We start from the raw sequence: 25,727 nt of genomic DNA on the forward strand, positions 1-25,727 counted from the left end.
TAAACTCTCTAAAGACATACGGGTGCATTTCTCTCCTGTGCTAGAGTTTGGGTCCACTTTAAAAAGGAGCTGTCAGCCATACTAGCTCAGAGAAAAAAAAAACACATACAGTATATAAGTAGATAAATACTTGCTCTACTTACGTAACACGTGTATTGCACTGTCCACGTTTTGATTTTAGTGATTTTTCTACAGTAAAAAAAGAAAAAATCCTCCTTAGCATTTCACATTTTGACGGTGGCTATTTTGAACCCAATCCTGATGTCATTTCCTCCCTTCCTCTCCTCTGCCTGATTGTGTTTGCATTGCCCGCCCTCCACTATAGAAAGTGCATTGTCTCAGCATGAGAAATACTGACCAACCAGAGAGGAACACAGCTGTGGGAGGGGAGAACAGGAGGGAAAAAGGCTTCAGCCTATCAGGCTGCATTAGTTAAGTCTGAGGGCAAGTACAGAAGCAAAAAAAGACAACCCAGCATGCCCTGAAACTTCCTTTTTGTGTACCAAATTTTGTGTGTACCAAATGAGTCAGGGAAACTGGGGAATGATCATTTATCAACAAGAAAAGTAATAGTGATTTTAACTTTTGGATTGCCTGGTTAGCTTCCTTATTACTTGTTTACCAGATAAAAATAAAGAATTGATTTTTGAGTTACACTTTAAAGTTTCTGACTCCTGTGAAGTATTGATGTTAGGCGGTGTTTGCAAAGTTCTGCCTCCTTACTGCATTCCGCCCCACCTGTGCTGCTCTGTTTTGGTCACTTTGCTTACATAACAGGCCAGGAAGGGCTCGCTGCGTGCCCGTCTATCTCTGCGGTGTGGCTGGTGGATTCCATCACAGCTCCGGCCTGCCTGGGTCCCCCGAGCTTCTTACCCCCCTGAAATCCCTCAGCGAACAGATTCCACCGCCGTATCAATCTTGTTTAATAGAGTGGAAGGGTTATTGGCGGGTGGCAGGACGGGAGCGGGCATGAGATGGATGACTCGGCTCCCCCCGCTGGCCGTGCTGATGTACAATGAAATATTTATGATTTATTCCGGCTAATAAACTGAAATGAAGAGCGTGATGTATGCGAGCAGATGGAGGACTATTGATGCGGCTCCTTATGTGTGTGAGAAGGGGGGGGGGATCTTGGGGAAGAGACACACGCGCGCACACACACACAAGAGGCACTGTCAGAGAGGACTCGGCGCCCCGCTGAGAAGGCAACGAGGTCTGAAGACCCCATCGCTGGCATTACCAGATACAGGGGAGAGACTGTTTCTGCCCTTGCTCTGCAGGTCATACCGCTAACACGAATGAAAGCCCATCGCCTGTCTCATCCTGAAGCAAAGATCCATGATAAAGTGTCAGCGCCCATCCGTAACGGCAGAAGGACGAGCATTAACCAGAAAAATGCCCGCAATTCAGCCGCATTACCAGCGCTTTTCATATATCCGCATTTATAAAGGGGCAGATAAGGATGAAATGACGGCCGTTCCTTCCAGAGTGATCAGCGGCTCTGACTTTACAGTTATTTATCGGTACTCTTGTGGGGAGCTGAGATATTCGCCATTTTCATTCCAACGCTCGCCATGGAGATTAGGAGTGAGCGGGCATTTTTATCTCAGATATCCTGTGTGCCACGTTTGCCGATAATTAAAGAGGCCCTGTAGTGATATATAGTAGAGTGCACTAAATAGCTCATAAAAGAGAGATACCGAGAGCCCGATATGGTGTAGTACAGAGGTGGACAGAGGTGCCAAGCGTATACCGGACCACTAGCTGTGTGATACTCCGCTTGTTTAATGCCTGATGAAGCGGGACTGTGCCCGTGAAACGCATTGCGACATTGTTCTTGGAGTATGTAAATAAATTGTCTTGAGTTTAAACGACAGCATCGTGTCAATTTGGGAGTGGTCGGCCCACCACCGCCACACGAATATTTTAAACATTTTAGCATATTTTATCCTTTTGGCGCCTCTGTACTTCTATGTTGACTAAATAGCTCAGGTTACCCACTTTTACGATAATTATCCTGGTTTGAGCATCAGAAACACTTCCTATAGCTCTGTGTTGCTATGTAGCCCCACCCTTCCAGTGATGGTTAGCCTAGGCTGGTTAGCCATGCGGAATTCTCTTCCAAGAGGATTCTGGGAGACCAGGTATATTTTCTACAGGCTTTAGAATTCTCCGAAACAAACATTCCACAGAGATCACCTGACAGGAGTAAAGATGACCTGTGTCAGAACATAAATTAGAGTGAGGAAAGTTTTTACAATGGGCAAACACTGAGGCCCCTTTCACACTGTCCCGGTTTCATTGTGTTACCTTGTTTTACCGCAGGGTAACGCTATGGAAATTGAAACCTATGGGGCTTTGGTGAGGTGCAATGCAATCATCGCACAGCAGCGCACATATAATGCAGGTTAGATGTGTGAAACCGGCCTAACTAAATCACTTAGGGCTCTTTCACACCAGAGCTCTTTTCGTGCATTTCAACGCAAAGGCAATTCTTTGCGTTAACCAAGGTAAAAGGAAAGTCCAGACTTTCATTTTACCTTTCACACCCGACGCTGCGTTTCGGTGCGTTGCGGTTCGACGCACCTGGGAGCCGGCGTTTTCCGTTGGGTTCAATTAATAGCTACTGCCACTGATTGCGTTGCACCGCAGATTCCCGACGACACGCCGCAGGGCATATAACGTGTGCAGGAAACGGCTCCTGCACGCATTGTAGATGTGAAAGAGGTCTTACAAACGAATATTGTAGAGTCCCGGTTATCGGACACCAACGGGGATCAGCTGATGCCGCATAAGGGTGCTTTCTAGATGCTTGAGATTCAGTGTCAAAAATAGGCCCATAAACTCTGTATTAACCACTTTACCCCCGCCCGTACGGATTTCTCCGCCCCTTTTTCCATCCTTTCACCCCCAGGGACGGAGAAATCCGTACTCTGCGCACTCCCGCCGCTGTCCGCGCTCCCGCTCGTAAACACGCCGCCCGCCGCTAGTAAACACGCCGCCGCCCGCTCGCCTAGAGATCAACGAACGGGAAAATCCATTCCCGTTCGTTGATCTAAGCCCCGCAATGATCCGCTGCCGCTCGGCTGAGCAGGGCGATCATTGTGAAAAAATAACAAAGTCCCAGCCTCTTTCTACTTCCTGCAAGCGTCCGGAAGGACGCTTGCAGGTCGCATGAAACAAATTGGTAATGTTGCCATCTTGTGGCCAAATAGTAAAACTACACCCTAACCATTTTTTACACACAAATAAACTTGTTTTACACAAAAAATTAACTCCTTACCTCCCACACTCCCCAATTATTATTTTTTTGTAATTAAAAAAAAAATAAAAAATTACAATTTAAAAAAAAGACATAAATAGTTACCTTAGGGACTGAACTTTTTAAATATTTATGTCAAGAGGGTATAACACTGTTACTTTATAAACTATGGGCTTGTAATTAGGGATGGACGCAAAACTGAAAAAAATGCACCTTTATTTCCAACTAAAATATTGGCGGCAAACATTGTGATAGGGACATAATTTAAACGGTTTTATAACCGGGATAAATAGGCATATACATTTAATGGGTTTTAATTACAGTAGCATGCATTATTTAAAAACTATAAAGGCCGAAAGCTGAAAAATAATAAATTTTTTCCCACATTTTTTCCTATTTTCCCATTAAAACACATTTAGAATAAAATTATTCTTGGCATAATGTCCCACCTAAAGAAAGCCTAATTGGTGGCGAAAAAAACAAGATATAGTTCATTTCATTGCGATAAGTAATGATTAAATTATAGACGAATGAATGGAAGGAGCGCTGAAAGGTGAAAATTGCTCTGGTGGTCAGGGGGTAAAACCCCTCAGTTGGGAAGTGGTTAAATGTTAAAATACAGTAACTTAAAGTATATTGACTCTGGGGGAGCCATGCAACCCAGTCTATAAGCACCGCAGAGCCCACAAACAGCCCAAGAAGTTAGCCTTCACCACTGTGAGTACTGCCAGCGATTCGTGCTGGTTGGTTGAGTTTGAGAATCTACTGTATTAGTTCCTCTTTAATGTTTTGCCAATAACAGCACCTGCGGGAGATGTAGCGGTACTCAGCCGCAAAGCAAGTCAGTGGGGCTCAGTTTGCTACTTTGTAAATTACGGTCGCAGGAAGAACTAACAATCTGAGTTGGATGAAAAAGCACCCAGAAAATAAGATAAATTAAAAACGATAAAATAAATAAAGTTTATGGAGACAAATTTATATAAAAATGATCTTCAATAGCACTGGCAATGCGTTTCATAGGTCCCTGCCCACTTCCTCAGGCCAAATCAAGTGCCTCAATGTGTTAAAAAGAGTCTGAAGCTAATTTTTTTGCGACATTTACCTTTTAATTTGCTTCAGTACTCTCATCAGCGGTAAACCGCCGCATCCCTGCCGAAAATCGAGGGCTGCAGACCCCCCCCCCCCCCAAATCCCCGGGGTGAAATCTGGCCGGCGATTCCTGGAAGGGGCAGAGCTCTCTGCTGCAGCTTTGCCTCTTCTGATGTCAATCGCAGCGGATCGCCAACTCTCCTCGCCCCTCGCACTCTTCCTTCACAGAGAGGGGCGGCGATTGACGGCAGGAGAGGCAGAGCTACAGCTCATAGCTCTGCCTCTCAGGGCAGCACAATCCATGACCAAAAACTAGCAAGGGTGAAACATGAAAAAAGTGTATTTTCTGCATTTACAGCCTATATTTATCCTACAATGTCTGTAAATTAATTTTTAGAAAAATATTACTACTGTAATAGAAAGCCTATATTGCCCCCCAAAAACCAACAATATACATCACTTGGATGTTATAAGTAATGAAAAAGTTATTGCTGTTTCAATAGCGACGTACCTGAAGTGTCAGAATTGTCGGAACATACGGGGTAAAAACCTGGAGATGCAAAGGGGGTTAAACTACTTGCTGGGTCTGCGGAGGCTACCGGTGCATAGCCCCACCCCCGAGCACAAGAAGTCCTCAGCGCTTCTCTGATTGGAGATTAACCTATGACCTCTCATGCGAGGGGGTTGGGCTATCACTGGCAGAAACTAACCTCAGGAGGCCCAGTAAGTATTTTAAACATGATTTCCACGATTCAGAAGTGTTGTACCGGCAGTAGATTGTACAGTGTTTCCGATTGCCTTCAAAATCGCACCCTAAAATGTGTTCGGGATTGCTGCACAAAACTTTTGACTGATCTCCAGTGGGCCTCATACCTCCCAACTTTTTGAGATGAGAAAGAGGGACACGTAAGCCACCCCCCTGCCACACCCCTGGTCACTCCCCTACCACGCCCCTAGTCACGCATACCATAAAGATTTCATAAGAAAAATATGTTTTATAATTCAAACCACTCTGGTCCTTTCTATCCTGGTTCATTTTCCTTCATAGTAACATTTTAAAATTAGTAACATATCAATTTAAAGGATGGGAATAAAGTTTAGCGTCAATCAAACACATTTTTAGTAGAGAAATATATATATTTACATAGAAAGAGGAACAAATGAGGAGGACAGAGGGACAGGGCTCCCAAAGAGGGACTGTCCCTCCGAAAGAGGGACAGTTGGGAGCTGGCCTGAAGGTATTTCTCATTCCTGGCCTTGCTGTATTGTAGTATTGCTTGCAGCCGCCCTGTTCTTTTCGCCAGGATCAGAGACTTCTGTCTGTACGGCGGCGGTCGGACCCGTAGACCACGCTGCACGTCTGCGGCCAGCTTTACATTAAATTACATCCATTAATGAAGATCTTCTGAAATTAGATGTATTTGCTTAGCGCAGGTTTTCCCTGCTCCAGACCACCTTACCACAAAACACACACTTTTCATATAAATTCTGTGCATTTCCTTCCCGACACCCGCTAAAGCTAAACGTTTGGCTTAAGTGAACCTAGTATTAGATTAGGCGACTTCCATTAATCCTGAGCTATTCATCACGTTTATTGATGTATGTAAAATGTAGTTTATCAGCAATAATGAGACCAAATAGACGGGAAATCCTGTAGAAACGTCCAGTTTTCCTGCCCACAACCTCGAGAGGGAAACGACCTAATAGGGGCCATAGTTTATAGGACAACTGAAGTGAGAGGTACATGGAGGCTGCCATATTTATTGCCTTTTAACCACTTGACCACTACAGGTTGGGTTCCCCTTATGGACCAGAGCAATTTTCACCTTTCAGCGCTCCTCACATTCATTCACCAATAACTGTATCACTATTTATCACACCCCCAATTAGGCTTTCGCCACCAATTAGACTTTCTTTGGGTGGTACATTTTGCTAAGATTTATTTTACTTTAAATGTATTTTAATGGAAAAAATAAGAAAAAGATGGAAAAAAAATATTTTTTAGGTTTCATCGATTATAGTTTTAAAATAAAAACTGCTACTGTGGATAAAACCCATATGTTTTATTTGCCCTTTTGTCTCAGCCATTACGTTTAAATTATGTCCCTAGTACAGTGTATGACGACAATATTTTATTTGGAAATGATGGTGGTTTTTTTTCAGTTTTGTTGTTTGTTTACACTATATAGCTGTCCCTGTGTGTATGTTTATTTCCACTTTGATCGGCTTTGGGAACACCTGTTCCCATTCACCGATCAGTTTAGTAATGGGTAGCGACGACAACGCACACTGGAGCGATCGCTTTGTAGTACGTGTATGTAAGACCCCGAACTACCTCTATGCCCACTGGTTCCCGAGATAAAAAGAAACTATCTCGAGTAAACAAATCTATCTCGGGAACCAGCTGGGCTGGAGAGCTGCAATTTGATGCAGTGGTAATTTGCTGGGTCCCCTCCATAACTTCAAAATTTGAGTAGGAGGCGTGGCTGCAGAGGTATAACCTGCAGCATAATAGAATAGTAAATCTTGCAATACAGGGTCGTACTGGGCATGTGGGGCAGCGTACATTTTAGGGCCACATCAACCAGCGTATGGCTAGCTTAAGTCTGCTGGTGGTAGGCTGGCAATAGGTTTTCAGCTGAGAACAGTCATAAATCAGCCAGTATGCACAACTGTTCCATTAACAAACAAGGCAGTTTCTAGGCTAAAGTGCACCATGGGCGAGGGTGTAAAAATTACGCCCCCTCCAACCCCCCCACCCCTGTGGACTCGGGAGCCCTTACTCTTTAGGGACAGTCACACAGCCACAGGTCACAAGTAGATCCGCCTACTTAATAGTGACCAGCCGCTCATCCAAGAGGAAGCAGGGACCAGGAATACACACAGGCAAAGAGAGCCCGGAAAGCCGACTCCTCCATGGGCACCGCACACTGACAGCCTGCAGTACCGCTACAGGACATCAGGTGTCATCACGCAGTGGTGACAGCCTGCAGTACCGCTACAGGACATTAGGTGTCATCACGCAGTGGTGACAGCCTGCAGTACCGCTACAGGACATCAGGTGATATCACGAGTTGGTGACAGCCTGCAGTACCGCTACAGGACATCAGGTGTCATCACGCGGTGGTGACAGCCTGCAGTACCGCTACAGGACATCAGGTGTCATCACGCAGTGGTGACAGCCTGCAGTACCGCTACAGGACATTAGGTGTCATCACGCAGTGGTGACAGCCTGCAGTACCGCTACAGGACATCAGGTGATATCACGAGTTGGTGACAGCCTGCAGTACCGCTACAGGACATCAGGTGTCATCACGCGGTGGTGACAGCCTGCAGTACCGCTACAGGACATCAGGTGTCATCACGCAGTGGTGACAGCCTGCAGTACCGCTACAGGACATTAGGTGTCATCACGCAGTGGTGACAGCCTGCAGTACCGCTACAGGACATCAGGTGATATCACGAGTTGGTGACAGCCTGCAGTACCGCTACAGGACATCAGGTGTCATCACGCGGTGGTGACAACCTGCAGTACCGCTACAGGACATCAGGTGTCATGCGGTGGTGACAGCCTGCAGTACCGCTACAGGACATCAGGTGTCATCACGCGGTGGTGACAGCCTGCAGTACCGCTACAGGACATCAGGTGTCATCACGCGGTGGTGACAACCTGCAGTACCGCTACAGGACATCAGGTGTCATCACGCGGTGGTGACAGCCTGCAGTACCGCTACAGGACATCAGGTGATATCACGAGTTGGTGACAGCCTGCAGTACCGCTACAGGACACCAGGTGTCATCACACGGGGGTGACAGCCTGCAGTACCGCTACAGGACATCAGGTGTCATCACGCGGTGGTGACAGCCTGCAGTACCGCTACAGGACATCAGGTGATATCACGAGTTGGTGACAGCCTGCAGTACCGCTACAGGACATCAGGTGATATCACGAGTTGGTGACAGCCTGCAGTACCGCTACAGGACACCAGGTGTCATCACACGGGGGTGACAGCCTGCAGTACCGCTACAGGACATCAGGTGTCATCACGCGGTGGTGACAGCCTGCAGTACCGCTACAGGACATCAGGTGATATCACGAGTTGGTGACAGCCTGCAGTACCGCTACAGGACACCAGGTGTCATCACGCGGTGGTGACAGCCTGCAGTACCGCTACAGGACATCAGGTGTCATCGCACGGTGGTGACGGCCTGCAGTACCGCTACAGGACATCAGGTGTCATCACACAGTGGTGACAGCCTGCAGTACCGCTACAGGCCATCAGGTGTCATCACACAGTGGTGACAGCCTGCAGTACCGCTACAGGACACCAGGTGTCATCACGCGGTGGTGACAGCCTGCAGTACCGCTACAGGACATCAGGTGTCATCACACAGTGGTGACAGCCTGCAGTACCGCTACAGGACACCAGGTGTCATCACGCGGTGGTGACAGCCTGCAGTACCGCTACAGGACATCAGGTGTCATCGCACGGTGGTGACGGCCTGCAGTACCGCTACAGGACATCAGGTGTCATCACACAGTGGTGACAGCCTGCAGTACCGCTACAGGCCATCAGGTGTCATCACACAGTGGTGACAGCCTGCAGTACCGCTACAGGACACCAGGTGTCATCACGCGGTGGTGACAGCCTGCAGTACCGCTACAGGACATCAGGTGTCATCACACGGTGGTGACGGCCTGCAGTACCGCTACAGGACATCAGGTGTCATCACACAGTGGTGACAGCCTGCAGTACCGCTACAGGCCATCAGGTGTCATCACACAGTGGTGACAGCCTGCAGTACCGCTACAGGACACCAGGTGTCATCACGCGGTGGTGACAGCCTGCAGTACCGCTACAGGACATCAGGTGTCATCGCACGGTGGTGACGGCCTGCAGTACCGCTACAGGACATCAGGTGTCATCACACAGTGGTGACAGCCTGCAGTACCGCTACAGGCCATCAGGTGTCATCACACAGTGGTGACAGCCTGCAGTACCGCTACAGGACATCAGGTGTAATCACATGATGGTGACGTGATGATGACGTGACGTCAGACGCAGCCCAGGAGGAGTCAAGGAAGGTGATCGCGCTGGTAATCTTCTTTCCTCTTCCATTTGGCTGCACCGCGCGTCACCAGCCCCCTAGCAGTTATGTCCTTCTGCCTGTGCCCCCCCCTCTTCTACTTTCCTGTCTGCGCCTGGGGCGGTCGCCCTGCCCGCACTGCCCAAGAAACTGCCCTGGCGTACAATTTTCCCAAACAGCTGCCGGTTTCGGGCAACCAAAATACGCCTGCGGGTGCCCCATGTTTTAGTGTTTGTGTCACATGACTAATCTTTGCAGTGGCGGCTCCAGCTTATTTTGTTTTCTTACAGACCCTATCCTGTTCAATGTGCGCTGCCTGAGCCTGGAAACATTTAAAGGACCACTATTGAAAAAAAAAAAAAAAAAACCTGTAAAAAAAACACATGTAAAAGCATACAAATGAAAAGTATGTTTCTTCCAGAGTAAAATGAGCCATAAATTACTTTTTTCCTATGTTGCTGTCACTTACAGTAGGGGGTGGAAATCTGACAGAACTGACGGGTTTTGGACTAGTCCATCTCTTCATGGGGGATTCTCTCTGAAAAGGATTTCTACAAAGATGCTGGCCATCCTCCCTGCTTGCCACCTCTTTGGCAGTTGAATGGAGTTACTGCTATTCACTAAGTTCTTCTGAAAATTGAGAAAACCCCCATTAGGAGATGGGCTAGTCCAAAACCTGTCAGATATGTCAGTAATTTATGGCTCATTTTACTCTGGAAGAAACGTCTTACTTTTATATTTATACATGTATTTTAAATGTTATGATTTTCGCGATAGTGGTACTTTAACTGTATGTTACTGAGCGCGGGGGAGGGGGGGGGCACACTATGAGCGTTTGCGGATTTTTTAAGCGCTGGCAATTTTAGCAATCACCCTAAAAGCGCTTGTGCAATGATTTCCTAAGAATGTGCACATGTGAGCGTTTCGATTTTCAGCAAATCGCAGACACGCTACATGTACCATTTTCTGAGCACTTTTTCTATAATGGAAAGTATAGGAAAAACGCTAAACCCTTAAAAAAAGCGCTTTGTATAGCGATTTCCCCAGCGCTTTCATAAATATTTATTTGTATTTATTCATTTCCGGGTCAAACGTCACTGAGTGAAAATCTCAGTTGCTCAGCAGAAGTGCTTAGAAAAGCGCTTTTCAAAGCTCAGGGAAAAGCTCTTTGAAAAAATCTAAAAAGAATTGCTCAGTGCTTTCGATAGTCGTGGTGATTTATAATGTGAACAAGGCCTTAAAGGGGCACAGTGATTCCCGGGGGGGGGGGGGGGATAGTGCTCCAGAGTGCCCCAGTGCAGTGCCGCCCATGAATCTTTGCCTGGCCACTAGTTTTGTTTATTGTTCCATTAAAAACCCATTTTCAGAGCCATCGTTGTGCCAAGAAGTCCAGGAAAGCCATTTCCTCGCAGTCTCACCCCAGCTGCTGCAGCGGCACAGACAGACCTCTCCGGGAAGAAGAAGATGCGTGCGCCCCCCTTCTCTCGTCCACCCAGGGGAGCGCTGTTGTGTTTACTACCCTCTGAGACAGCAGCAGGCTGGGGAGAGATTGTCTCAATGCCTTTTACAGGGTAGGAGATATAGCGGTGCTTATTACAAGGCAGACAGTGATGATAGCTGTAAACAGCGAGAGATGGATAAATGTGTCTGGGACGGCGAGATGTTTGGGACGGCTGGGGTCAGATTGCTGCGAGCCAGACGGGTGGAGAGGAGTGGAACTGGAACATGGGGTCAGACAGGTGTTACTATAGTCCTAAGCAGGGCTGCCAGGCAACTGGTATTGTTTAAAAGTAAATATATATATATATATATGGCAGCCTCCATGTACCTCTCACTACAGTTCTCCTTTAACCATTCCCGACTGTCTCATGCCGATGGGCGGCGGGAGAGTGGCGCCCCCCACGACCGCCTAACGCAGATTGGCGTCAAAGTCCTGGAGGCGGGGTTAGCAGGAAACGCGCGCTCGCCTAGCTTCAAGCACACGAAATATTGACATTTCCCATGATGCATCACTTCCGAATATGCTAATAATTTCTGGTTTAAGAAGGCAAAATTCAGCATTGATGGTTAGTAAAAAAAAAAAGGCTTTTACTACAGGTGCAGGACGCTATTACTGACGGCAACGTGAAGAAAGATACGCATTACCAGGGCTGCGCAGGCGACTCTGAGTTGGTGAAAATGAAACTAGCAGTATTGATACAGCAGTAACTTTTTATTACTTTTGCCATCAAAATGATACATATGTAGGTTTTTTTCAGGACAGTTTAGGCTTTCTTTGGGTAATATTGGTTTTCAAGGATTACTTAATTTTACAGGCATTTTATATGGCAAATTTAGGCGTAAGTGAAGAAAATACACATTTTTTTTCATATGTCACCTTCATAAATGTCACATGACAAGTGCCACAGTTATAAAACATCTCCAAATATTTTACATGTCTTTTCCCGGTTAAAATTATACCCTACACGTCATATTTCATCAATAATTGGAAATGCAGCATTTTTTTTTTAACTGTCAACTTTTTTGTTGTTTTCATGAATAAGTGCTGCTATTAGCAGCTCTCCTTCACTGTTAAATGAATGCACGAGCTTACATGTGCACGAGTGGGAACAGCGGGAGCACGCACGTGCACGCGTGGGAGCACTCAGCTGCGTTTTAACTGCAGGATGTGAATTTTACGTCCTGAAGTGCTCAGGAGGGCCACTTAGGAGTCGGATGTGAAAATCACGTCCTGAAATCTTAAAAAGTTAAAACGGTAAAGTGTTGCTTTTTGGTTAAAGGGATTTTTGGCCTCTTTTAGGGCTGGTTTACATTGGGGCGATTCTTCAGTGTTTTTCTGATTGCCGGCGATCAGCAAAGCGCTGCTACAATGTATCCCTATGGATACATTCACACTTCGATCAATCGCAAACACGCTGCATGCAGCGTTTTGGGGGTGATTGCTCTGTGATTCTATGGAACAGGAACCACAATCGCAAATCGCGCTGAATCACGTGATTTTGCCCGCAGAACGCAATGGCGAGCAAAGCGCCAGGTGGGATCCAGCCCTTAGCCCCCCTATACTATCCTAGTGGTTCTGGGTAACCATGAGCTGTCTGGGTATTCAGTAATTAGGCTCGCTGTAATCCAGTGCTGAACATGGTTGTATTTACCCTAGAATAGCACTTAGTATCTAGAATTGGGGGGGGGGCGACTCCAGGAGGCTCAGGTGCTTCTGAACGAGCCTGTATAATGCTGGGCACACACTGTGAGATTTTATGGTCGATTTACTGTCAGATTGATTATTTCCAACATGTCCGATTTGCTTTCTGATCGTTTTCCAAGCATTTTCCGATCGATTTCCATTGACTTTAATAGGAAAATGCTCAGAAATCGATGGGAAAGCAAATCGGACATGTTGGAAATAATCTATCTGACAGTAAATCGACCATAAAATCTCATAGTGTGTGCCCAGCATTAAATGTTTTCCTCTGAAGATGCTCTTCGTGTAGAGGAGAAGTTTAGGCAGCGCTTTTGTGAGCGCTTGTGGTTGCTGAGCGCTTTTTCCCATTCACTTTCATTAAAATCACGGTAAAAATTACATAAAATACATAATATAAAGATTTTAGGTGATTTTTACTGTGATTTTAATGAAAGTGAATGGGAAAAAGTGCTCAGCATGTGCTCAGCAATCACAAGCGCTTATAGTGTGGATCCAGGCTCAGTGTCCGCAGTAAAGTTTTTAAAGCTGCGGCTGAATGCAGATGGTTGAGTGTTTCAGAAATGGGCGTGGTGGCCGATCGCCAGTGTAAAGCGTAGATGGAACTTCTGCCTCCCATATGTTGCGTTATTTGTTTTCCCTCTGCAGGGGACACGGCGGTGTACAGAGACGGCTCCTACTGGATCCTCGGCCGAACCTCTGTGGACATCATAAAGAGCGGAGGCTACAAAATCAGTGCTTTAGAGGTGGAGCGCCACCTCATGGCTCATCCACTCATTGCAGGTATGCCAATTGTGTAAAATAAAGAGCTAAATTAAAAATAGAGGAATCCTCCCTGGTATAGCTGCGTGTTCTGTTATTTAACTGCATTGTTTTTCAAGGATCACCTGTGTTTCAGCCTGGAGAACCATACACAGGGAGTCTTCTGTCTAGTCTGAACTCGACACGATTGTAATTTACATATTCCATGTTCAATTCTAAAATCCATTATTGTATGCCTATATTGATAGTAAACTAGCTGCAATGTGTACTGGTCCCTGCTACCTTAAGGATGTACAGTATAAGCTGTTACTCTGCGCCTGTACTCATAGTAAGCTAGCTGCAGTGTGTGCTGATCTGTGCTACCTCCAGTATGTACAGTATAAGCTGTTACTCTGTGCCTGTACTGGTAGTAAACTAGCTGCAGTGTGTGCTGATCTCTGCTACCTCCAGTATGTACAGTATACGCTGTTACTCTGTGCCTGTACTGATAGTAAACTAGCTGCAGTGTGTGCTGATCTCTGCTACCCCCAGTATGTACAGTATACGCTGTTACTCTGTGCCTGTACTAATAGTAAACTAGCTGCAGTGTGTGCTGATCTCTGCTACGTCCAGTATGTACAGTATAAGCTGTTATTCTGTGCCTGTACTGATAGTAAACTAGCTGCAGTGTGAGCTGATCCCTGCTACCTCCAGTATGTACAGTATAAGCTGTTACTCTGTGCCTGTACTGATAGTAAACTAGCTGCAGTGTGTGCTGATCTCTGCTACCTCCAGTATGTACAGTATACGCTGTTACTCTGTGCCTGTACTGATAGTAAACTAGCTGCAGTGTGTGCTGATCTCTGCAACCCATAGTATGTACAGTATAAGCTGTTACTCTGCGCCTGTACTGATAGTAAACTAGCTGCAGTGTGTGCTGATCTCTGCTGCCTCCAGTATGTACAGTATAAGCTGTTACTCTGCGCCTGTACTCATAGTAAGCTAGCTGCAGTGTGTGCTGATCTGTGCTACCTCCAGTATGTACAGTATAAGCTGTTATTCTGTGCCTGTACTGATAGTAAACTAGCTGCAGCATGTGCTGATCCCTGCTGTCTTCAGTATGTACAGTATAAGCTGTTACTCTGTGCCTGTACTGATAGTAAACTAGCTGCAGTGTGTGCTGATCTCTGCTACCTCCAGTATGTACAGTATACGCTGTTACTCTGTGCCTGTACTGATAGTAAACTAGCTGCAGTGTGTGCTGATCTCTGCTACCTCCAGTATGTACAGTATACGCTGTTACTCTGTGCCTGTACTGATAGTAAACTAGCTGCAGTGTGTGCTGATCTCTGCTACCCCCAGTATGTACAGTATAAGCTGTTACTCTGCGCCTGTACTGATAGTAAACTAGCTGCAGTGTGTGCTGATCTCTGCTGCCTCCAGTATGTACAGTATAAGCTGTTACTCTGTGCCTGTACTGATAGTAAACTAGCTGCAGTGTGTACTGATCTCTGCTGCCTCCAGTATGTACAGTATAAGCTGTTACTCTGTGCCTGTACTGATAGTAAACTAGCTGCAGTGTGTGCTGATCTCTGCTGCCTCCAGTATGTACAGTATAAGCTGTTATTCTGTGCCTGTACTGATAGTAAACTAGCTGAAGTGTGTACTTGTCCCTGCCACCTCCAGTATTTACAGTATAAGCTATTACTCTGAAGCTAGTTTACTATCAATATAGGCACAGAGTAACAGCTTATACTGTACATACTGACGGTAGCAGGGACAAGTACACACTGAAGCTAGTTTACTATCAATATAGGCACAGTGTGTACTCGTCCCCGCTACCTCCAGTATGTACTGTATAAGCTGTTACTCTGTGCCTGTTCTGATAGTAAACTAGCTGCAGTGTGTGCTGATCCCTGCTGCCTCCAGTATGTACAATATAAGCTGTTACTCTGCACCTGTACTGATAGTAAACTAGCTGCAGTGTGTGCTTATCTATGCTACCTCCAGAATGTACAGTGTAAGCTGTTACTCTGTGCCTATACTGATAGTAAACTAGCTGCAACGTGTATTGGTCCCTGCTACCTCCATTATGTACATTAAAAGCTGTTACTCTGTGCCTGTACTGATAGTAAAGTAGCTGCAGTGTGTGTTGATCTCTGCTACCTCCACAGTGTTCTCCCCAGCTGTCATCAGCTCCCCTCCTCATCCTCCTCCTATGCTGTAAGCAGATTTGTGCCAGCATTGCATTCCCCCATTGTGCTTCACCCCGCTACTTTTTCATGTCACCCGGCTGGAAAAAAATTCTGGAGAGATCACTGCTCCAAGCAGTTACTGTGTGCCTATACTGAGTAAACTAGCTGCAGTGTGTGCTGATCTCTGCTGCCTCCAGTATGTACAGTATAAGCTGTTACTCTGTGCCTGTACTGATAGTAAACTAGCTGCAGTGTGTGCTGATCTCTGCTGCCTCCAGTATGTACAGTATAAGCTGTTACTCTGTGTCTGTACTGATAGCAGACTATCTGCAGTGTGTGCTGATCTCTGCTACTTTCAGTATGTACAGGATGAGCTGTTATTCGGTTCCTGTACTGATAGCAAACTAACTGCAGTGTGTGCTGATCTCTGCTTCTTTCAGTATGTACAGGATGAGCTGTTATTCGGTTCCTGTACTGATAGCAAACTAACTGCAGTGTGTTGATCTCTGCCAATCTCCACTATGTACAGTTTATGCTGTAAATCTATAAGTACACATCCTGTATTAAATTCAGCCAAGGTGGCCGTTAGGAACTGACACAGGCAAAACTCTAGCATGCATACAGGAGTCCCCCAATGTCCCCTAAAGGTAAAGATATTGCACTAGATCCTAGCTAACATCCATTGATGACAGGTCCTCTTTCTCCCCCCTGTGTAGATGTGGCTGTGATCGGAGCTCCGGATGCCATTTGGGGGCAGCGCGTGTCGGCCGTTGTGAAGCTGCGAGACGGTTATACTCTGTCTCTGACCGAACTGAAGCAATGGGCCAGGTGAGTCCATAGAGAGTGCACATCTATCAGCAGTGGGCTGGTAACAGGGCTACTGACCTGCACATTCCTCTGTGACTAATACTGAGGGAAATGTGCGGGAGGCAGCACCCTGTGGAGCCAGAGGAAACAGGGAGTAAAAGGGACACCTATGGCTGAGGGTCTGCAAGGTTCTGGAATAGAATTTTGGATTTGGAAGCTTCTGCCCTCTACTCCATAGGGCGATAGTGGAAGGAAGGTGATTGGCTGGCTACGGCCCTTCCCAGAATGCACTGCAGAAGGGAGGGCGTGTGGCAGACTGCCCTTTGAAGAACAGCTACGCGAGGCGATGGGGTGCTGCGATAGACCAGGAAATGTCATGGCCCTGGAGGACGACTGCTTATGATGTCATATCCTCCTCCCTCAGCTGCAATAAGATCATAGCTGATACGCCGCATCCCAGCGGCAGAACGAGGTATTTAAACCCCCGAGGAAAAATTTGGGGATCCTTCCGGGTTGAGGCAGCGCTGTGCGCAGTAGCTCTGCCTCTGCTCCAGTCAATATCCGCCTCTCCCCGCCCTTCTCTGTCTTATTTTACTGAGAGTGGCGGGGAGAGGCGGAGTTTGACTGAAGCAGAGGCAGAGCTACAGCGCTAAGCTCTGCCTCCCCTGGGCAGCATAATCCACGACCTGGAAAGTCATGGAATTTTGCCCTGGGATTTTGGGAGGTATAAATACCTCAACCTGCCGTGGGGATGTGGCGTATTAGCTATGATCTTATTGCTGAAGAAAACTGGCCAGTAAAATGAGGTATTTTTTATGGCTTCAGATTCCCTTTAAAGGGGTTCTGTGGGGTGTTACAAAAAACGTCACTTACCTGCAGCTTCTACCGCCCCCCTGCAGCTATTAAGTCCCACTCTGTCACTGAAGCCTCGCTGTTCACCCCCACCAGTGACCTGCTAATTATTCGTCTAACTAGACGAATAGTACTGCGGCTGCGCGCCCGTGGCCGCACACGTCCTCACTCCCGTGTGTGTGTCATCGGGAGCTTACTGCGCAGGCACAGTACGATCTTTTCTTGTACTGCGCCTGCACAGTAAGCTCCCGAGGACAGCCGCGCAGCCGCAGAGCTATTCGTCTGGTTAGACGAATAAGTAGCGGGTCACCGGTGGCGGTGAACGGCGGAGGCTTCAGTGACGGCGTGGGACTTGATAGTTGCAGGGGGCCGGTAGTAGCCCCAGTTAAGTGACGCTTTTTGTTTTTTGTAACACCCCACAGAACCCCTGTAAGGCTTAGCCGTGGACTTGTGCGTGTCCAGCGGGCACTTTGCTGGCCTGTATTCCTGTATTTCTCATGTCTGCACGATGTGGGAGATCGGGGAGCGTCCCTGTGTTTCGTGTGACAAGTGGCCATCAGGCTGTATTCCTCAGCTAGACTTGCTATGAAGTTATGGATGTAATCCAGCAGCCAGCAGCATGTATGTGAAGCCGAGTGTCACTAAGCCTCAGCTCCCTTCTCTCATTTAGGACATTCATGGCCCCGTACTGCATCCCTGCTGAGCTTATCCGGGTGGAAGAAATTCCCAGAAACCAGATGGGAAAAATCAATAAGAAGCAACTGCTGGCTCTGTTCTACGGCCAGCCAGGAGGGGGGAATCGGACTGTACCAAGCTGAGGCGCCCGCCACATCGCAGCTCTCTGTACGCCCAGGGAGACCGCGGATATCCCATGCAGGTCTGATATATTGTGTACAGTCATGTGACTGCAGGAGGTCTGATATACTGTGTACAGTCATGTGACTGCAGGGCTGTACTCTGCATCACTGACACTCTGGACAAACACTGGTAATGCTTAAAGGATACCCGAGGTGACATGTGACATGATGAGATAAACATGTGTATGTACAGTGCCTAGCACACAAATAACTATGCTGTGTTTCTTTTTCTTCTTTCTCTGCCTGAAAGAGTTAAACATCAGGTATGTAAGTGGCAGTTCCTGTCTGAGTCAGGACTGGGTCAGACTGCAGTGTGACCCTCACTGATAAGAAATTACAACTATACACCACTTTCCTAGCAGAAAATGGCTTCTGAGAGCAGGAAAGCGATAAAAAGGGTCAATAGTTCATAGATTTTAGCGCTGTGTCATTGAGCAAAAACAGTAAAAACTTAGAACGTAGATTGAAATATAAAAAAAACTGTGGAATAGCTTAAAAAGACATTTTTAGGAGGAGGAGGATAATTACAATTGTTTATTTCATTAGTTTAATTTCACCTCGGGTGTCCTTTAAGATATAAAACTATCAGATCTGTACCACAGCCCAACATCCAGGCTCTCATCATGGCCACACAGAGGCAAACATTTGTGCAGCAGAAAAGAGAAATTAACCACTTCCGGATCTTAATGATTGAAATCTACGCCCTGTTTGTGGCCGCTTATTACTTCCTGGGGGGGTAGATTTCAATCAGCTGAACCCCGCGGTCTCGTTGCTCTCGCCATTTGCGCTGCTGCACCCGAGCTTCTGTATCGTGGTGAGGAGCCAGACCATGTGATTACTGTGAGCCAATAACAGCAATCGCAGTACAAAATAGGGAAATGACGGGCTCTGTTCTTAAAGGAGACGTAAACCAAAGTAAAAAAAAAAAAGTTTCACTTACCTAGGCTTCTAACAGCCCCCTGCAGCCGCCCTGTGCCCACGCCGTCCTGGATCGATCCCCTGCAGCGGCTAAGTTTAGATTTCCCCCACACATGTCCTCGTTCACACTCACATCGCCAGGAGTGTCCTGCACATGCGCAGGATGCAGAAATCACATACTGCGCATGCTCAGGTTGCTCCCAGCGGCTGGAGCGTGAACGAGGACGCGCGTGGCCATCGACTGTCCAGCCGGGGGAAAACAAAACTTAGCCGCTGCGGGGTACCGGAGGATTGGTGAGTGATGGAGCGGGCACAGAATTGGCTGCTGGGGGCTGGTAGAAGCCTCAGGTAAGTGAAACACTTTTTTTTACTTTGGTTTGGGTTCACTTTAAAGGGGTCAGAGAGGGTTAAGTGTGCTTTTCCACTAGGAATGGAGGCGGGCAGGGACAGAGGCGGGGAGCGCTGACTGAATGACAGGCTGCAGGTAAATAGAAGGCTAGCGACAAGCAGAGTATCGCTAGCCTGGCACTGATATCAGTGCGCGATGCAAAACGTTGTTTGTGTGTGGCCTGTACCCACGCCGCAAGAACGCGGAAACGATCGCTCGTTGCTCCAAAAATCGTAGTGGGCAGTGAATTGAAGCGTGTATGTATGTATGTATATATACGCTGTATGTATGTATGCATGCATGCATGCATATATAAGATACTATGCAGAATTAAATGCAGGATCGGCCGGCACTGAGCCATATGGGGGGGATGTGTCCTGGGCACCCATAGTATTTTCCTCTTTGTTTTGTTACTCTGTGACCTCCTTGAATAGAGTCCTGTAAGTCGCATGACATTTCCTCGGTGTTCAGAGACTGCCAGATGGGGCTGTCACACCCTGCTTGGCAATCTTGGTGTTGCACATTAGTCATGAGTTCCTAGTACTCACACAAGAGGATGGGGAACTCTGAGCAGTCCATACTCTAAAGAGAGTAGCGATGACATGGTTGCCAAGATGTACATAGTTAGCTTAGAGTTAATTTTAGATTCATAGATGGCTGTGAATTAAATAGATTTATTTTTATGAAGGATGTTATTAATCATCTCTTTCCCTGGTTATGGCTGCAAGGAACATGGGCAAGGCAACCTGGAAACTGTGTTTAGTTTATTATATTAATACAACTTATCTGAAAAGATTGTAAAAATTGAATTAACGTAGGATTATTTTTTTTTTAAATGCAAGCTTGAGATTATGTTTTAGGGCCCGTTTCCACTAGCACGGTGCGATTCCGTTGCGGAAAACGCAAATTTGCATGCGGATGCGAATTCATATGCGTTTGTTTGGGAATTTTACCCCAAAAACGTGTTAAAATTTGCATCTATTTGTAAGTATGCGAATTTAACCATGTCAGTGCCTGTGTGCGTTTACATAGATTTTATGCGAAATTGTACGCGAATTTTCATGAAAAATTCGCATAACGGAAACACATGCGTTTTCCTATTAATTACATTACCGGTGAATCGCACAGTAGCCTTGCGGTGTACGAATCCTTATGGCTCTGCTGGGCAGATTATTTCTGAACAGTCCACCGCACAGAATTTCTGACAAGTGGAAACAGACTCATTGATTTATACTGGTTATGTGAATCTGCATGCAGAAAACGCACGCAGATTCCCTCTAGTGGAAACCGGCCCTAAACCTTCTTGCCGGTAACCCCGAGCCAGGCTCGGTGTGACTGCCAGGAGGTATAGGGAAGCAGCATGCGTGTAGCGACAGTTGTAACTCACCTCCCCCGGGATCCGGACACTCGCAGCCCCATCGTCTTACGGTCCTCAGAGGTTTTGGATCCCTTGGGTGAGATCACCATTTGTCATCATCACGTCAGATAGGGACCTCACCATAGGGTTACAGCGCCACCTGGAGGACGGTGGGAGAATTGCAGCGCTGGATCCAGGACGGGAGGAGGGGTTGAGTAATCTGCTGAGCTGCGGCAGATCTCACTGCGGTATGATTTTTTTTTCTGCTTTTAGGGTCTAAAAAAATTGTATCGCTTTTAGACCCTAAAATCATGAAAGAATCATATCGCCAAGGAGGTTAAATAATTTATGTAACAAGATGGAATTAGAAATAAGATCATCTGTCTGCATTCTCTTCTGCCAATACATACCTTTGTCTTAAGTTTCCCGTGAAATCGATAATTTCCAGCATGTCCAATCTGCTTCCAATCGAGTAAGAGATCGATTTATAGCAGTACTGATCTCAAAATTGATCTCTTTCTTGAGGCCAAAATGCTGGAAATTATCGATCAGTCGATCTGATGTGAAATTTGCTTAGTGTAAATTAGCCTTCAAGCCATCATTGCATATTACAGTCTAATTGGATAATCTGCCTAATTTTGGATGGTAAAATAATAAATATATCGAATGGTGGTGCCACACACGGGGCAATCTGACGGGCAATTTGTGGAAAACTCATCAGCATTTATGTAGAATGAGGACGCTGAGAATGCAATACTGAGATTATATTTCATTCATTTCAGCTTCATAGTGCACTTAGGGGCTTATTCGTAAAGAGGTGAACAGCCTGTTTGCTACAATAGTACTCTAAGGCCTGGAACCCACTAGCAGCCTGTGATTGGGATTTATAAAGCTTACACTAATGTAATGCTATGGAAGGGTTTTAATAAAAAAAAACCACACCCTTCATAAGCATTACAATAGCAAGAGCTTTTTGAATCACAAGCGCTTAGGAAAGCACTGCTAGTGGGCCCCAGGACTTATTTTCACTTAAATACTGCGTTTCCCCGAAATTAAGACATCCCCCAAAAGTAAGTCGTAGCAGGAATTTGGAGCATGCTGGAAATATAAGCCCTACCCCGAAAGTAAGCCCTAGCTGCAGTAAGGGGGAAAAGTATGGCAACTTGTGTTATTACTGGAGCCGATGGTCTCATGGGCAGGACCAAGGCTTCATCATTGGACCAATCACTGCTGTCGTTGCTACTTAGTGAGTGCAGTGATTGGCCCAATAACAGAGCCATGATCCCGCCTACGAGATCATCGACTCCAGTAATAACACAAGTTGCCAAACTTCTTCCCCATAGAGTGAACCTTGGGGACACAGCAGCACGGAGATGGGGGAAAGAAGAGGATTAGGGGGATATTGGAGGACATGGGGAAAAGCGCCACATGGAGCTAGGGGTAAGAGGTGAATGCAAGGGGACATGGGGGAGGGGGGGCAAGAAAACATGGGAGGACAGAGGGGGACACCAGGAGGACACTAAAGGTACAAGGGGGACACAGGGGCACACAAGAGGTGGAGCCAGCAGAGGGAGAGGCGGTACAGTGGGGAAGGCAGGAGGACACACGGCACACTGGTGAAAACACAGCACCGCAATTTACACGTTTATCACCCTACTGTTGCGATCCCCAAACAGCTGGCAATCCGATTTTCAAAGTGGCAATGGTTGCCTTACAGGGACCCGTGAAGACCACCACTTAGACAGTGTCAGACCCCATAGGAATTATTAAACAATACTTGGGGGCTTATTTATAAAGGAGATTGCCAAAAGTTCAGTAGAATGAACGACTTTCAGGTCCCCGCATTTATAAAACTCCTGATCACTTGAAATGATCAGCACATTTATTAATGATCAGCACTGTTTGATACAAGGCTTTGAAATATATTGCTTGTGTAAAATAGCCTAGAAGTTCCCCAGATTGCCGTGTATGTGGCCACTATTTCAATCAAATTGTAAGGGAAAACGTTGACGGGAGAAATTTTATTGTGTGTGGTTACCTTTAAAATCTGCTCAGATTCTCATGAAAATAAATAGAGTATTACAACGTTTCTTGTGTCTATTGTGTACAATCTGGTTTAATTATTATTGTATACTCTGTGGGGTTCAAATGTTCAGATGTCTGCCTGGTTCTTCAAAAAGCGTAAAGGATAACTGCAGGTCTGCACTTTTAAAGGACACCTGACCCGACAAAAGTTACCTAAGAGGAGCACAGAGTTCTATTCAAGCTGGATCCACATACCCTCTGTGCGCTGTCTGTTCCTCCCCCAGTCCCCATAAACACTCCTCCAAAAACCTGACTCTTGGGTAAAGTAAAATTTCCAGGCAGGAAGAGGCGGGCTTTCCGTAATGTTTCCTCCTATCACCCTCACATTCCCTCTTCCTCCCCCACTCCCCTTAAAGGGAACTGCTCACATTTTTAAAAAAACTTTTTAAATTAACCTAAGGGGTATCTGTTATTCGTGTGTGCCTTAGGGGGTGCAGCAGGGATTACTTACCTACGGAGGGCTGCTCAGTAGCCCCCTTCTATGTGGAATCCCTCATTTTCTATCTCCCTATACTGGAGGTACCCGCAGTTTTGTCCCTTGTCCATGGAAGCCGCATTGCATGCTGGGGCATGTAATTCCCATTGATGTGATTACATCTCTGACCAGGACATGTAACCGCATCAATGCGTTCAGCATTACTGCGGAAAGTTTAGCTTTACTGCTTTGGACCTGATATCTATGTCAATGACTGGGTGATATCAATGCTCATTTCTTGTTAAATTTAATTTTGTAAATTAAAATAAAAGTAAAGTTATACTTTAAAGTCTTGTTGTTTTTTGTGTGTGTGTTTGTTTTGTTTGAAAGGTAGTTGCTGAGAGTTATGTACCTGGAGGAGTGTGTTGGGTGTACAGGAAGTGATGCAAGGGGGATAATGCACTTCCTGCTGTCACTCAGACCAAGCACATGACCGTTACCAGACAGAGGCGTCATTGGAAGTACTGCCACAGATGAGGGGGGATTAGACAGGCTAAACTCTCCGAATACATACAGGGTGCATTTCTCTATGTATTTCTTCAGTCCTGTGCAAGAGTTCAGGTCCGCTTTAAAGAGGCCCTGTGGTGACGTATAGTAGAATGCAGTAAATTATTCAGGATACCCACTTTTACAGTAATTTATGGTTTCAATTTCCTATAGCTATATACTGCTGTATATTGGCATGTAGTCCCGCCCCTCCCAGTGATACTTAAGGTGCTGACACACGCCATACCAAAACGACAGGTCCGTCAGACCCTCCCGCTGGGCGGACGTTCAGCTGACAGGTGTAAAACCTGCCTTTATCAATGCTATTTGCCAGGCAGTCCTGCTGATCTCTTTGGTTGCAGTAGTGTCTAAATAACACCTGAAACCAGCAAGTGGCTAATTTAGTCAGACTTCAGTCAGAACACCTGATGTGCTGCATGCTTCTTTAGGGGCTATGGCTAAGAGTATTAGAGGCAGAGGATCAGCAGGACAGCCAGGCAATGTGCATTGTTTAAAAGGAAATCAATATGGCAGCCTCCATATCCCTTCACCTCAGGTGCCCTATATATAGTTTTATAACACGCACTACATTATAAGATATTCAGGTGCAGAGCAGTAACATAACATAGATCATTAGGAATTTCCTGCAGAGCTCTAATAAATGGCGCAAAGCATTATACTAGAATTAACTGCAGAGCATTATTACAGCACGGCACAGGGATAGACTGTACTGCTATTGTTAGCAGAGTATTACTGTAATGTGTAGCGTATAAGGAGAATGATTATCTGCACAGCAGTGCTGTCGTATGTTACATTGCCTGAGCGATCCGCTAGCAGCAGACACACACACACACACACACAACACTGATCACAGACATAGCACAGAACTTACTGAGCCTACTTATTATTTCATGCAGAGTCATCTTATAGTCAGAGACAGCTGTCAGTTATACGAGATCATATGTAAGGAAATATCCTACAGACATAGATATTCCTGTAGTGACACATCGCAGGGTGAAGGTAAGGACGGTGTAATATATTACATGTCCAGCAATATATCACAGTATGGACATAAAATGTAATATCGTATATGTACAGCAATATATCTCCGTACGGGCGAAATAAGTAATATAGTATATGTACAGCAATATATCACAGTATAGACATAAGATGTAATATAGTATATGTACAGCAATATATCACAGTATGGGCATAATATGTAATATAGTATATGTACAGCAATATATCACAGTATGGGCATAATATGTAATATAGTATATGTACAGCAATATATCACAGTATGGATATAATATGTAATATAGTATATGTACAGCAATATATCACAGTATGGACATAAGATGTAATATAGCATATGTACAGCAATATATTACAGGATGGGCATAAGATGTAATATAGTATATGTACAGCGATATATCACAGTATGGGCATAAGATGTAATATAGTATAGGTACAGCAATATATCACAGTATGGACATAAGATGTAATATAGTATATGTACAGCAATATATCACAGTATGGGCATAAGATGTAATATAGTATATGTACAGCAATATATCACAGTATGGGCATAATATGTAATATATGTACAGCAATATATCACAGTATGGGCATAATATGTAATATATGTACAGCAATATATCACAGTATGGGCGTAAGATGTAATATAGTATATGTACAGCAATATATCACAGTATGGACATAAGATGTAATATAGTATATGTACAGCAATATATCATAGTATGGGCGTAAAATGTAATATAGTATATGTACAGCAATATATCACAGTATGGGCGTAAGATGTAATATAGTATATGTACAGCAATATATCACAGTATGGATATAAGATGTAGTATAGTATATGTACAGCAATATATCATAGTATGGGCGTAAGATGTAATATAGTATAT

General features: G+C 45.7%; 1 protein-coding gene across 2 annotated transcripts in view; it reads left to right on the forward strand.

The window, feature by feature from the left end:
• ACSF3 (acyl-CoA synthetase family member 3) overlaps window positions 1-21,930 on the forward strand; it is an 86,004-nt gene extending 64,074 nt beyond the window's left edge. For both annotated transcript variants that reach the window (XM_068260402.1, XM_068260403.1), the window contains exons 8-10: window positions 13,287-13,421; window positions 16,291-16,402; window positions 17,904-21,930. In XM_068260402.1, the coding sequence (XP_068116503.1) occupies window positions 13,287-13,421; window positions 16,291-16,402; window positions 17,904-18,051 (395 nt within the window). In that variant the 3' untranslated portion in view covers window positions 18,052-21,930. The remainder of the gene's footprint in view (window positions 1-13,286; window positions 13,422-16,290; window positions 16,403-17,903) is intronic.
• Window positions 21,931-25,727: the final 3,797 nt, after the last annotated feature.

Source organism: Hyperolius riggenbachi, chromosome 11 (assembly GCF_040937935.1).
Source record: "Hyperolius riggenbachi isolate aHypRig1 chromosome 11, aHypRig1.pri, whole genome shotgun sequence".
Taxonomy (NCBI): Eukaryota; Metazoa; Chordata; class Amphibia; order Anura; family Hyperoliidae; genus Hyperolius; species Hyperolius riggenbachi.